Raw genomic sequence first — 14,040 nt, 5'->3', positions numbered from 1 at the left:
CGCTGGGCCTGTTTAATTATTAACGCTGCTCATGCATACATTTTCCTGCACTTAGGCAAATGTAAAGGCTCTTCCAGGAGGCGGAGGGTACCAGCCATAAGGGGAAATAATGAAAGGACGCGTTTTAGTTTCCCGATTTGGCAGGGTATTTTTGCAGGCCAACACGTACAATTAAAAACCTTATGCCTGGGACCAGTAGGAAGGGAAGTCAGTGTACGCCTCTCTCCTCCCTGGGTTATACGACGGCCTGCCTGGCACATCAGCCCACTAGATTGTGCTGTGATGAGATGATGTGACGTGGTACGACCCCCACACCTCGTTGGTGGATGTCGTACCTTCCACAGAGGTTTAGCCGATTTTCGGGAAACTACTGTTCGAACTCTTCTCTTAGAATATTTGGGGAAATGCAAGGTCACCCATGAGACTCATTTACTGTTCTAACTCCAGTCCTAGAATATTGTTGGGAGTCAAAATGTCCCTTATATTGTGTACAGTGGTTGAAATATCCCAGTGCAGTCCCGATGACTGCTGCCCCGAGGCACCGGCTGAAGGTAAAAAACACACGCTAGCGGTGCTCTTGTTGAAAAGTGACTGCTTTAAACCGAAGCCACCTCAGCGCATCAGTTGTTATCCAGCCTTTGTTCAACAGGTAGCATGTATTCATGCGGGATAGGTGGCTAGGCTGCTTGTTCCACGTCACACACACATCATGCATGGTAGTCCAGTATCCATGCGACATGCGTACATTCTTCATCAAAGCCCGGAAAGAAGCGGCCCACCTGAACCGCAGGTGTAGGAGCGTGGCCTTCTGTGTCACTTGAAGTGTATGTCTATCTCTGCTTCCATTCAACACATAATCACCAGTTCAGGGTGAAATACGTTTTTTCACCTTTTTTCAATATCGTCTCCCTCATAGGCTGCACCTAAGCTCACATTGTTCTAATTTTTTTTCTTGCATAATTGTTCACATTAGACAGATGTGAAGACTTGAAGCTAGTGCACTTCATCTGTAAGTCATATTTTTCCTCCACTCTGTGGTGCCAAAGGGATTGACAAAACTCTTAAACGTGACTGACTGTTGCCCCAGACTTGCAGTTTTTCGGTCTGACTTGACAACGCTAGTATCTTATGACCTATTGCTACACATCTCTAAAACATACCTAGAGTAGTCCTTGGCTCCATCCAGAAGAGTATCACTCCCTCACCACATGCCACCTACTGTTTGGTGTACCATTCCACCTCCTGTGGAGTGCTTGCATCGCCATGCAAGAGGGACTATATTACAGCTTAAAAGTGTGCTGAATCTTTATATATTCAATTCCTTATCTCATAAATGTTTATATATATAGAAGACCAACTTACATTTTTTTTTTTTTACTGCTGCACACTTTTTTAAATATTTAACCCGATTTCAAACTGCAAGCCAGACATATTGGCTTTCCCAATGCTTGTTTTTAGAAGTTTCAGCCTTTCTGAAATCCCCCAGTGCCTCTCAAGGCCAGCCTTGCTCTGCTTGAATTTGAGGATTGAGGGCAAAACAGAAGCTAGAGGCTTAAAGGAAATCCCATTCATTATCTGTAATTTTCCCTCAATAGCAAAGAATTTCAAGCACAGTCATCTTTATAAAAAAGTCCATTCAAAATGGGAAGCAAGTGGGGATTTGAGTAATTTCTGGCCAATATAACAGTTTACTTCTTCAGCCTGGTGCACCCCAGTAATAGTTTCATTAATTGTTCGTTGCCTGGTCTAAAATACATACATCGTTTTAAAAGCCTGAAGTATACACGTTATAGATATGTCTGCAATTTACATTGATTTCTGTATTTTTGGAGTTTCATAAAGATACCCTGGGACGAAGCTTGGTAGGTGATGCAAGTTGCACATTATTATGATTATTATTGCGAGACTTGTAATGTGCGCAGCTACCCCCCGCAGGGCGGACATAGGAACATAGTGGGTGAGATTGTATCACAGATTAGAAAAGCCTGGTTTTTAGACCCCTAAGGAAAACAAGAAGGGATGTTGAGTCTCTCAAGGAGGCTGGCAGGAGTCCCATAGTAACGGCCCTAAGTAGGAAAAGGAATGGCCTTTCATGCGAGCCAGTCTGGTTTTTGGTACAACAAACCGCGTCTGCAGAGCGGATCTCAAGGGACTGGAGGGATGGTGGAGATGAACTAAGTCCTGGAGGTACTTCGGAGCAGAACCAGATTTGACCCTAAATTAGAAAATTGCTTTAAACTTAATGCGATTTGCCACGGTCAGCCAGTGTAGATCACGAAGAATGTTGGAGACCGACCTGAACTTGGGAAGTTGATAAAGAAGCCTAGCGGCTGTGTTCTGTACAAGTTACAAGCTGTCGATGGTGGGTTTGTTGGCTCCCAAATACAGGACATTGCCATAATCCAGTCTAGAAATCACAAGGCTCGGATCACCGTCCTCAGTACTGAGAAAGGAATCTTTCCATAGGATCTTTTTTGGCCACTTGAGGACTGTGCATACTCTTACTCCCCTCTTTGTTCTCAATTGTGGGTTTTCTGCTGGAACATGAATAATGTAAATTTACATCTGCACTTTTATTACTCTTTTCTTTTTGCATGAACATTTTCCCAGGTTATAGAAATCCCTAACCGCACAGATGGAATAGCGTTGTGCCCCATTCTCTTTACCACTCTTTTAAAGCCCTTACTCCTGCACGAGAAGTTTTATGTGCATTTCCCGAGTTTGATACTGGGTGTTTACTTGATTTGACGCGGCTAACAGACCCTGTAACACACCATTTACTATCACCATCACCAAACTTAGTATTGTGGACAATCCACCACACTTGCGGATTGGTTGCCATATTAACTGCTCTTCTAAATTTAATCTCAGGCTGCGCGGAGACAGGTCCAGCAAATATTTGCATCCTGAGATGAAGCTTCACTAGCATGGTGATTGTCCGCAAATGAACCGGTTTGAATCAGCCCTTTAGACATCAAGTTGCTGCACATATTCTGTACCAAATTCTTTCTAGTGTTCAGTGATTGCGCTTCCACCCATCCTGTGGCTTTCTCCAGCTCATTGATTTTCTGAATGTCTTACGCCATTTTCCCTCACATCACAACCTCCCCTCCTCCAGTGCATTATGTGCTGCTAACCAGTCTGGAGTGCGGGTAAAACTCTTCCTTACTCATGCTCAAATTCTACCTTCTCAGTGCATCTCACACGGCATTGCACATCCATGGGTGTAGCCTAGTCGGTAAGATCGGAGGAGCGCCGAGTGTCAGATTTTCCAACAATCATATTGGCATATCATGTTAAAATACATTACATGACGAGCAGAGCAGGGGGGCTTAAGGGGCAGTGGAAAGGAAGAGGAGCAGTGATAGGGGTACTAAGTGAAAGAAAACAAAATATTTTGTAAAATAACCAACATCTTTGAAGACTTTCAAAACTTAGAGGGAGAAAATGTTTGTGCGTTTTTGTCTGTGTGTATGTAAAATTTCCTGGTGAATTTCGACTGGCACAACACCATACTCGACTGAAAGCAGCTGTACCCAACTATTAACCAGGAAATACATGTATTAGGGCGTTGTAGCACCCCAAACACCCCCCCTAAAGCTATGCCCCTAGCAGTGCTTAATTTATAAAAATATAAGTGCCAGGGCTCTCATCAGAAGGCCACTAAATCTTCAACCACACATTGCCCTTCTATGCTGCCAAAGATAGCAACAACACAACTACTAATGGTCACACCCCTCCCTACAAGTGTCACAATTCTGACTATTCAGGCCCCCAAAGCTATAAATATAGCTTGGGCAGCAGGTAATAGTCATTTTTAGGTCTCGCCTGTCGATGCGCATGCGCATCGAGCAAGCGAGACTATGGGGGCTTATCCACTCTTTATCCACTGCAAGGAATCGATTCCTTGCAGTGCCCGTGACTTTTAAGCTCAATGCGCATGCGCATTGAGCTTAAAAGCGCGTGCACGTCCGTCTTGTTTTACCCGCTCCGCCCCCTCCCCTTCCCGCCGTGTCGCATTTCTCCTCCCCCCTCCCCTCTCTTCCCTCCGTCTTGTTTGTTTATTTTACCCGCTCCGCCCCCTCCCCTTCCCGCCGTGTCGCATTTCTCCTCCCCCCTCCCCTCTCTTCCCTCCGTCTTGTTTGTTTATTTTACCCGCTCCGCCCCCTCCCCTTCCCGCCGTGTCGCATTTCTCCTCCCCCCTCCCCTCTCTTCCCTCCGTTCATCACACGCGCAGCAGGAAACAACAGTTTAACAACGACAGACCCAACCGTGGCGCGAGCACACACATACAGAACACTTTCAAGATGATTTAGTCTCCCGGATGAGTACCTAGCTGGCACGGTGCCTCCGCCTCCTAAGTGTAAGACAGTAATGCAAAAGGGAGGCTTGTCAAAACGACACTGCCTAAAAAGACAACCTTAGAGACAAAAGCACTAAACGAATGCCGATCGCCCCGCGAGCCCGGCACACATCCATTGCTCTCCGTCTGCTGCCGGATCAATACTGCGACCTCATTTAAAAATAAACAGGGACGCTGCAAGTAGGTCGAGTTTACTTTTGATATAGGATTCACTGTGGGGAACAGGGAGCTCTGCTTGACCTCCTGCCTCGCGCATGCCACCCGGCAATATTTCTTCGCTATTCTCAGAAGGAAGCTTCATCTAAAGTGTGCTACCGGGCTGACTCTATTTATTGGTGTACAGGGGAAGCCTCGCTTTAATTACGATATATGCATGCCGGTGCATACTCGAGCTCTCGCAGCTGAGCATGATTAATGCTCCGACGCCTTGCGTCTTTTGTTCTTTCTCTCTTCCTTCATCCGCGCGCTCTTGCAGGTTGCACAGCTCTGTCCTCGTGAAGTTCCCAAACTCGCTAACCTCTGCGTACAGCATCCGCTACTTACAAGTATGTAGTGATGATGACAAGAGCAACTAATATACAAAGATGTTTATTTGCTATCTAAGCTGTGAAATTGTTTTTATTCAAACATACGTGATGACAAACTCAACAGGTGTTTCAAGTTCAAAGCAATCACGAGTCCCCGAACGTTCTGATTTTCGTTGGCTCAAAGTGCCATGTGCTTCAATTTAAGAGAGAAACTGAACCTCCTGTGAGCCATTGTTACAAAATGGCGCATTATTTAATACTCATAGGATGGGGTAGAACAGCTGCACGGAAGAACAGAGAAAGATGGATTCCCATTGCGCTTATTAATGTGAAAAGCCTCTAATTCATTGACAATACAAACATTTATGTGTGCCATTGAGTTAAGCTATGTTATATTACTGTGTCCTAGGAATCAACTTCCTCTTAAGATAACCTAACACCACTATTTAGGTGCACGATACTCACTGACAAGAAAGAATGCATAAGACATCAGTGGGTTTTTCAGATCATTCAATAAACACATAGGGCATATGAATGGCTTCCGGAAATACACAAGGTACTAAACAATATGATATGGGTCCGTCCCTCACCTTCAACACCTCACCCTCACTCACCCTCACCCACACTCACCCTCACTCACCCTCAACGCCTCACCCTCACTCACCCTCAACACCTCACACTCACTCACCCTCACCCTCTCTCACCCTCTACCCTCACTCACCCTCAATACCTCACCCTCACTCACCCTCACTCACCCTCACCCTTACTCACCCTCACTCACCCTCACTCACCCTCACCCTCACTCACCCTCACCCTCACTCACCCTCACCCTCACTCACCCTCACCCTCACTCACCCTCACTCTCACCCTCCCTCACTCTCACCCTCCCTCACTCTCACTCACCCTCAACCCCTCACCCTCACTCACCCTCAACCCCTCACTCACCCTCACTCACCCTCACCCTCACTCACCCTCAACCCCTCACCCTCACACAGTGCAATAGGTCTCGGAGCATTTGAGTTAGAGCTTTTAGAAATGTTTATGGCTTTTTTTTTTTTATTCTTTAGCATTGGCTACAGGAAACAAAAATGCTAAAGATTTACAAAAAAACCCATAAACAATTCTAAAAGCACTAACTCTAATGCTGCGAGACCTATTGCATTTCCAATGCTTGTTAATGAATATAGCATTAATAATTAACTGTTGTTGTGGTCATCGCTAAGTTACCTAGACAGTGCCACCTTGTGGCAGGCTGTCCCAAGTGCTGGCGCTGACAGTTAAGTGCTGGTGCCGAGCACTGGAAACCACCTGCTTAAATTAAGCACTGGCCACATCAAGCATTGCTGGTTAGGCAGCACCTGCAACCTGTCTGGTGTGGTGTGGCAAATGAAATAACTGGAGGAATCCCATCACTGTAGTGTGCAGTGGAAAAGGTACATCCCCTGGCAGTGAGTCGTGGAGTGAGCAAATGTGTGATATGTGGGAGCACTCGTAAAATACTCTTAATAACCAAGTCTTAAGTGCTTCATGTAATAATGATAAACACGGGCAAGTGCTATTTACTTGATTTCAATAATCAGATATGATTCAGAGAATTCTCTTCCACCAAAACAACTGTAGCACCTGAGATAGTGGGTGTAGAGGTTCCTCAGGTGAAGACTTGTTTAAAAAAAAAAAGTTTTTAACTTTTGAAAATTCTGATGGAAAAAATCTTTAATGACGGTGTATCGTGTGTGTTGAAATACAAAACAGCACAGGGCATTACAGGAGAAATTGTAACATTTGGCCAAAATGTGGGGGCTGTTTTTGAAAACGAAAGAACAGTCTCCGTCTGATGACGTCCGTGTGTCCTGCACAATGGCTGCATGTAGCATGTAGATATCATGGTAGCAATTAGGTTATCTATACCACTCCACAAAGCGGCTGGGGTGTCAGGTGGGCACTTTTATACTTAGGGGTTACTTGTGAGATGGTAAGTTGATTCCTCGGTGGGCTCGCAGGATTTGCATAGGGTCTGTGACCTCCACATGATGTGGTTATGAGACAGTGGTTGCCTTTTAGGCAGTAGAATGGAGAGATGAAGAAAAACAGAGCAGTCTGTGACTAACTACTGACTGGATACCACCATGTACCCCTGAGCTGGTGATTTTGTGTAAACTCTGTAGTATTTGACACAGCACTGTTGTTAGCTTGTGTTAACACCCTTGACACTAGTATCTCCTGCTGGTCTGACTATGTACCATGCTCATGCAGTGCTGTTTGGGACCAGTGGAGGAGACCTCGAGATGTGCTTTCTTTGAGGAGTGTTGCCTTAGAACTCAGAACATAAAGTAGTTTGTTTAACTCTTTGGGTGTCAGCTTTCACGATTTACCGGAAAAGGGCCAATTTTCTCCCAATCTCTACTTTCCTAAATAGCATTTACTGAATCATGAGTCTCTGCTGCAAAAATCTTGTGTTTAACCTCCAGGACCTTCAGTTCATGCAACAGTGACTCAGTCTTTGAGCCTTCAGAGTTGATGTTACAGAGTGTCGTTGTGTTGCATAATATTTAATATCCTATGGGGGTGGGTTGTCCCACGTTGTTATTGACTGGGATGGTATGAGGACCACATGCCCTAGTTCCACTCCCCTTAGTGACTACTCTGTGCTTTAGAAAATTATAAATTGTAATGAAATGATTGTAATTGTGTATCTTTTATGATGCTATTGCAACTAAATAAAGATTATTGAAAGAAAAAAAAATTGACTACTTGGACGTGTCTCCCTCCTGCATAACACTGCTTTTGTTAGTCTTACACTTGAAAGTGTTGGGTGTATCTACAATATTATTGCTAGGTGTTATTTTCATGGTAGTAGTTTAAACTGAACGTTGCATGAAGGTTCACTGAGGATCTTTGTTATTGGTGACTAGGCAGCTGCCTGTTTCCGAGGTAATATTTAAAAGGAAGAAGCAGTGTAATAAGAAGATTTTATTGAATTGTTTGTACTTTGTTTTTATTGTTTGCACTGCCCTGTTTGTTCACTCTTGTAATCAAGGGTGCATTGGGACTTTCCAGGGGCAACTGTTAGCGCTTTTAGAAACTTTAATACACACAAATATACCCACAGTCTCTAAGCATGATTTGCATGGTGTCTGTTTTGTGCACATAAATACGTTGTCTCTGGTTGTTTAGATTATTTTGGAATAACTTTAACACAGTAAGAATAAAGTATACTTTCCACCCTAAAACTGTCCCTCAAAGTGTGTCTTTTTTGTTTGTAAGCCGCAGTCCTAAAATCAGAACCACAATGCATTGTTCCTCGAAAACATTTGTATGTTGTAAGGGATCATCACTGTCAAATTGGTTCAACTCTATCCTTAATCTGCCTCTATGTACACAATTGTTTTTGCTACTCTGCAGTGATCTTAAATCTTTCCCCGTGTGTTCCAAACATGCAAAAAATAAAGGAGCCTCAAAAATGTTTTTTTAAGAGGTAAGAAAGTAATTGAGGTGAGAAATAGAAATAAAAACTTTCTATCATTTAATATTATTCAATTCTACTTCAATATATCTTTGTCAATTACAATTATGTTTCATGCTATTGGACGGGTTATCATTTGATTTCATTGTGTTCAATCTTCACACACCGGTGTTATGTAAACAAGGTAGATTGATCTTTAGATTGAATCTGTCTTGAAGCTGAGTAGGATATGGTTCTACCTGGTAGTTTTTGACAAACTAGGATCTTATCAAACTGTCCGAGTTCCCATAACTCTTAGGGTTTGGCGGTGTGTATCTTGGTATCAGGTGTATGTCGGCTATCCTACAGAAGGGAGATCTCACCCTCTGAAATATTTAGACATTACAGAAGTGCTCAGATCTATCTTTCAAACATACATAATTTTTTATTTATTTTAATAAATGTTCAACATCGTAGTGTTTAGAAGTGCTCCGCTGCCTTTCCTCAGTCAGCTGGAGATTTTAAAATACGGTATCCACTGCCTGGCACAAGAGCCATTTAAATTTGAATTTTATTTACAGAATTTAAAGATAAAAAATGTTCCGGACTGTGCAAAGCACTCTCTAAGCTCTTTGATTGATTTTACACAGGGTGAAATTGGTGCTTGTGTAGAGAACTGAGTTTCAAAAATATAGTTGCCCTAGTCTGAGTATACATTCCACAGAATCTCTGTGATGTCTCATGATACCCAGGAATTTCTCTTATGCAGAACAACTGTATTTAGTCCTAAAGAACGAAATGCAAGAATAGTATACAATTTCTTTCGACATCTCACTCTAAACCTCAATTTCCTGTCCATGCTCCCCTTCATACAGTAACAATTGTCAGCAAAGTCAAATTGCTTTATCTCATTGGGTTCGAGGAATATTTCCACTGTGTTGGTTATAGTAAAGCCTCTCCTTTTTCCTTTTATATAAAATTGTATGTATAGAGTTGAAAATCAAAATTACTTCCAGTCTGGATTTTATTTTAAAAACGGGGAAAACAGGAATTAGTTCTTGGGATTTTTTTAATGCTGTCAATTGAGCTGCCAGCCCTACACTAATGCTTTCAGGTTGAGTGGATTGTTTTATAGTATATCAGTACTTAGTGTGCAAAATTACTAGAGACATCTAAATGTTAGTGTGCATTCATTAATTGGAAAAAGTGCCAATGTACAAGTTGCACCTTAAATATTCAACGGTCTGTAAATAAATATACATAAGTACCACTACATTGAGACCAAAATAAATGAGGATAAATAAAAATGCAAATGAGGGACTCCAGGAGATTCTGGTCCTTGGTAAACTTTGGCACGGGTGAACCTAAAACTGCAGTAGAGCCTACTATTGCAGCTCCTGTATGGGAAGCCCATTTTGGTAAACTATATGAAGACATCTATGAAGGTACCAATAATGTGGCTGCAGCCGTCCTATCCCAACCTGGCGACGGATTGGAGTTTAGTCTTGGGGAGGTGGTAAACGCGATAGAGAGGCTGGCGCTGGGTAAAGCCCCGGGTCTTGACAGATTGCCCGGTGACCTTTTTAGGACCCATCCTGAAATTTGGGCCCCGTACCTCCATATTCTTTTTAACTCAATTGCAGGAGGCATGGAGATCCCCTGTACCTGTCTGGGGGCGGAGATAGTACCCATCTTCAAGAAGGGCTGGCCTCTTCTCCCAGCCAATTACAGGCCGATTAGTCTTATCGATGTGCCCCAAAAACTTATCTCACGCCTTATACTGGACCATCTCCTGGACTGGATGGAGGATAATGACATCTTAAGCCCCCTCCAGGCTGGCTTCAGGAAAAACACGTCCACCATGGACCAGATCTTCCGCCTCGTACTCTATTGGAAAACCGTGAGGATCGAGGGGGGGAGGCTGTACATGGTGTTTGTGGACCTGAGGTCAGCATTTGACCTGGTCCCCCGGAAGAAACTCTGGGAGGTTTTAAAAGGGCTGGGGGTTCCTACACACCTCCTTCAGGCCATAATCCGCCTCCATGATGGTAATTTCGCCCAGGTAAGGTGTGGGAGGGGTGGTGCTTTGTCAAAAAGGTTTCCAGTTCTTAGGGGAGTAAGGCAGGGTTGTGTTCTGGCGCCAACCCTGTTTTGTCTTTACGTGAATAATATTATATCCCATCTCTGTAATGTAAGGGATAATGATGCTCCAGTTTTGGCAGGCAGGAGGGTGCCGGCCATCATGTTTGCTGACGATACCCTCCTGCTCTCCAAATCCCCGATGGGGATACAGCGAATCCTGGATGGATTTGGTTTTTTCTGCAGACAACATGGTCTAGAGATCAACACAGGGAAAACCAAATTCATGATTTTTAACCCCTCATCCAAGACAAGACCAAATCCCTTATTGAGTTCTGTAAGGTTGGAGAGGGTAAAAACATTTCAGTATTTGGGGGTTACATTGCACGAAAATCTATCCTGGGAACCACAAATAGCAAGTTCTCGGATAAGGCTGTCTCAACTGTCTGGGGCGATTTTGAAGGTCACGAATACTTCTTCCTTCAAACCGATTGCCCTGGCAGTTGAAATGTACAAAACACAGGCTAAAGCTGCTGCATCATATGGCAGTGAGCTATGGGGGTATAAAGCAGGGTCAGCGTTGGCGAGCGTAGAAAACCACTTCTTGAGACGCCTCCTGGCCCTCCCCCGTGGCACGCCCCTGCTTCCGCTAAGATTAGATCTGGGTCTTCCCCCCATAGGTGAGGATCTGGAATCAAAGCCACTAAGATTCTGGCACAGGCTATGGACCACTGCTGACCTTGTACATTATAGGCAAGACCTCAACGATGTAATGAACCTGAACCAATGCGACAGAATCCCGTGGCTGGCCTTTGTGAAGAAAGAACTGTTCCGGCTGAGTCTCCACGACCTCTGGGAGGCCCCCGAGTTAGGCTGCCAAAAAGTTTCGCGGAAAAGACTTATAGAGATTCACAAGGAGAGAAGTCTTGCTTCCCTTGTGCTTGCACCCCAAAATGGGATTTTAACCGAACGTTTCCTTGAATCCAAAAATTCCTACTACTTTGAAAATTTTATGGACATCATCTTTCCGACATTGGCAAGAAAATTATTCATCCAATGGAGGTTCGGTACTTTGCCCCTTAAATCCTTTACAGGTAAATGGGCTAAGGGGGATGACAAAACATGCCCTGGCTGTTGCAACCATGATGAGGAGGAAATCCATGCTTTGTTCTTTTGTCCCGCCTACATTAGACCGAGGAAACACTGGCTAGTCCCCTTATGTAGGAATTTGGGCATCAGGAGCTTTGCGGCTTCTTACAGAATATTGAAAACAAATACTTCCCCTCATATAGTATTTGCTGTTGCTAAATTTCTAATGGCCATGTGGCACATTAGGAGGAAGCTCTTAAAACTCTGATCACCAAAAGATGGCTTTTTACAAATTGTATTGCCAATGTATTTTTTCATTTATCTTTTTAAACTATGTCTTAACATAACATTTTAAACATAACATGCATTTTTGTAATTATGTGTTTTATATGTATCTTTTATGGCCTAAAAGACCGAAATAAAGAATTTTTGGATTGGATTGGAAATATAAAAATATATATATAAATAACTTGCATAAACTTGGTTGTCTCACATACAGCAAATGGATCACAAAAAAGATTGACCACCTGTAAATTTGTTATAGGCGAGGGGAGCCTGCTTTGAATAGCCACATGCTCCTAAATGGAGTGCAATGCACCATGATGCTGGTGTTATATAGAACTGTATAACCATTGCTTCTCCAGTTGCGTAAATCAGAAATCATGTCTTTCACTTAAACACATTCATCGAATGTGTGTTGTACATGACCCAAAGAGAGGTGAAGGATGTTGGCTGGGTCTTCTTCGCGCCTCTACCCCTTGTTAACAAGAATATTGATGCACCTGTTTGCACCCTATTCTTTCTCCCATTATTTCTTCACTTCACTTCCAATCTTGTAAAAGAATAATGGAAAGACCCCCACTTAGAACCCCCCTTTAATCAGTTTTATTTAGTGTAATTCAAGTCGCCAACTTCTATTAATTAAAAAAAAAAAATTAATTGTGGGTTGCTAAAGCGCTAGAATCGACTCCCGAAAGAGTATTTCTGCGCTGTAGACCGCTGGGGAACCCGTCCTGGCTTTCCCTGTGAGATGGTCCCTACTGGGTATCTCCAAGGTGAAACCAGGCATCCCCGGCATATGTGGGGGGGCGTTGTGGAGATGAGGCAAGCTAATGCCCAGAGTTGCCGAGTGTGATCCCTGGTTAGAGTAGGCACCAAGGCGAGTACTATCGAGTCCGCTGACCCTGGTCCTCGACCCTGCCGCGTCGGGAATTGAACCCTGGTCCCGGGCCGTCCTCTGCTTCCGTGTCTGCCGCCTCTAACCAGTGAGCCACACCACTCTATATTTAGCCTATGCTGAAAACAAAATGGTGCCTATGTCTAGGTTATTTCCAACATTTCTGGTAGATCTTGCCTGCTCACAAGTTTGCTGACATGAAGATGATCTCTTTGTTTCTCCTAGCTCACTGCATGCTGTCTCTTTCGCCATTGCCTGTGCTGTACCTGGGATCACTCTGCTGACGTTTGGTGTCAACCCACTCACTGGGTTCTTGGGAGCCTTCAACATCCTCTTGTACACATGCTGTTACACCCCAATGAAGCGGATCAGCATCACCAACACGTGGATAGGTGCAGTTGTGGGAGCCATCCCACCAGTCATGGGCTGGACTGCAGCTACTGGCAGCCTCGATGCTGGTAAGTGTGTTTCGTAAATGGAAGGGACATTGCAGTACAATCATGGGTTAAAAATGCATGCTTTGATTAGCTGCTTTCCTCCAGTACTAAGAGCATTGACCTCTTTAGAAAATCAAACTATCACATGTAAACTCGGGAAGGATTACAAATCAATGAGAGAATGTTTTGAATAGATGAAACAGATATTGGGGAATGTGTAGTGCCAGATGCCTCAATGTGTCTTAGGGCACTTGAAGCCAAATGGAATGAACATAGGTTTCAAAGGGCTACGTGAGTTGTCTAAGAGTGAATATATTGCTGGTGGAAAACCTACTTGAAGTTTACTTGACTTTTCAGTTGATAACTAAATTATGGGCAATGATGTGAAATTAGGGTGGCAGTGAAGAGAGATTCCATGTTTATGCACTCGCTAAGGAGGCTCAACCTCTCAGATTATTTTTTTTAAACAAGACTTTCAAACAGGATGAAGCTGCAAACAAAGATGCCTTTTTCATAGAGTGTCAGAGATAGGTCGGATGACCCCTCATGCGATTGGACCTCATCCACCTGTTTAGATAGAGATCTGTTCTTATATGTAGATCTAGTGGTGACTTTCCAGTTGAGGCCTCGTGTGAGCATACTTGCACAAATGCAACAGTCTGGAAAATTCGGACTGACAGATCCAGATAAACTGAGCTGTAGTATCCCGGCCTTGACTTGATTATCAAGGTAGGTCTAATCAACAAGAAGCCAATAATGTTGTGTGCGTTTCGCTGTGCATCGATATTTCACTATGATTTTCACTATAAAGTGCAGATTGGAGTACATCAAAAATGGCCGATAACTCACAGGCGTTTAAGAAATAACCTCAAGGGAACAAATAGGAATAAGGGAGGAATGTAAAAAACCATGAGGGGAGATATTTA

At 43.6% G+C, this 14,040-nt stretch overlaps 1 protein-coding gene across 1 annotated transcript in view; it reads left to right on the top strand.

The window, feature by feature from the left end:
* COX10 (cytochrome c oxidase assembly factor heme A:farnesyltransferase COX10) overlaps positions 1 to 14,040 on the top strand; it is a 593,978-nt gene that overhangs the window by 552,028 nt on the left and 27,910 nt on the right. The window contains exon 6 of the mRNA XM_078650861.1: positions 12,903 to 13,135. Coding sequence (XP_078506987.1) covers positions 12,903 to 13,135 — 233 coding nt within the window. The remainder of the gene's footprint in view (positions 1 to 12,902; positions 13,136 to 14,040) is intronic.

The sequence above is a fragment of the Lissotriton helveticus genome, chromosome 7, assembly GCF_964261635.1.
Source record: "Lissotriton helveticus chromosome 7, aLisHel1.1, whole genome shotgun sequence".
Classification (NCBI taxonomy): Eukaryota; Metazoa; Chordata; class Amphibia; order Caudata; family Salamandridae; genus Lissotriton; species Lissotriton helveticus.
This window is presented reverse-complemented; position numbering and strand designations above follow the sequence as displayed.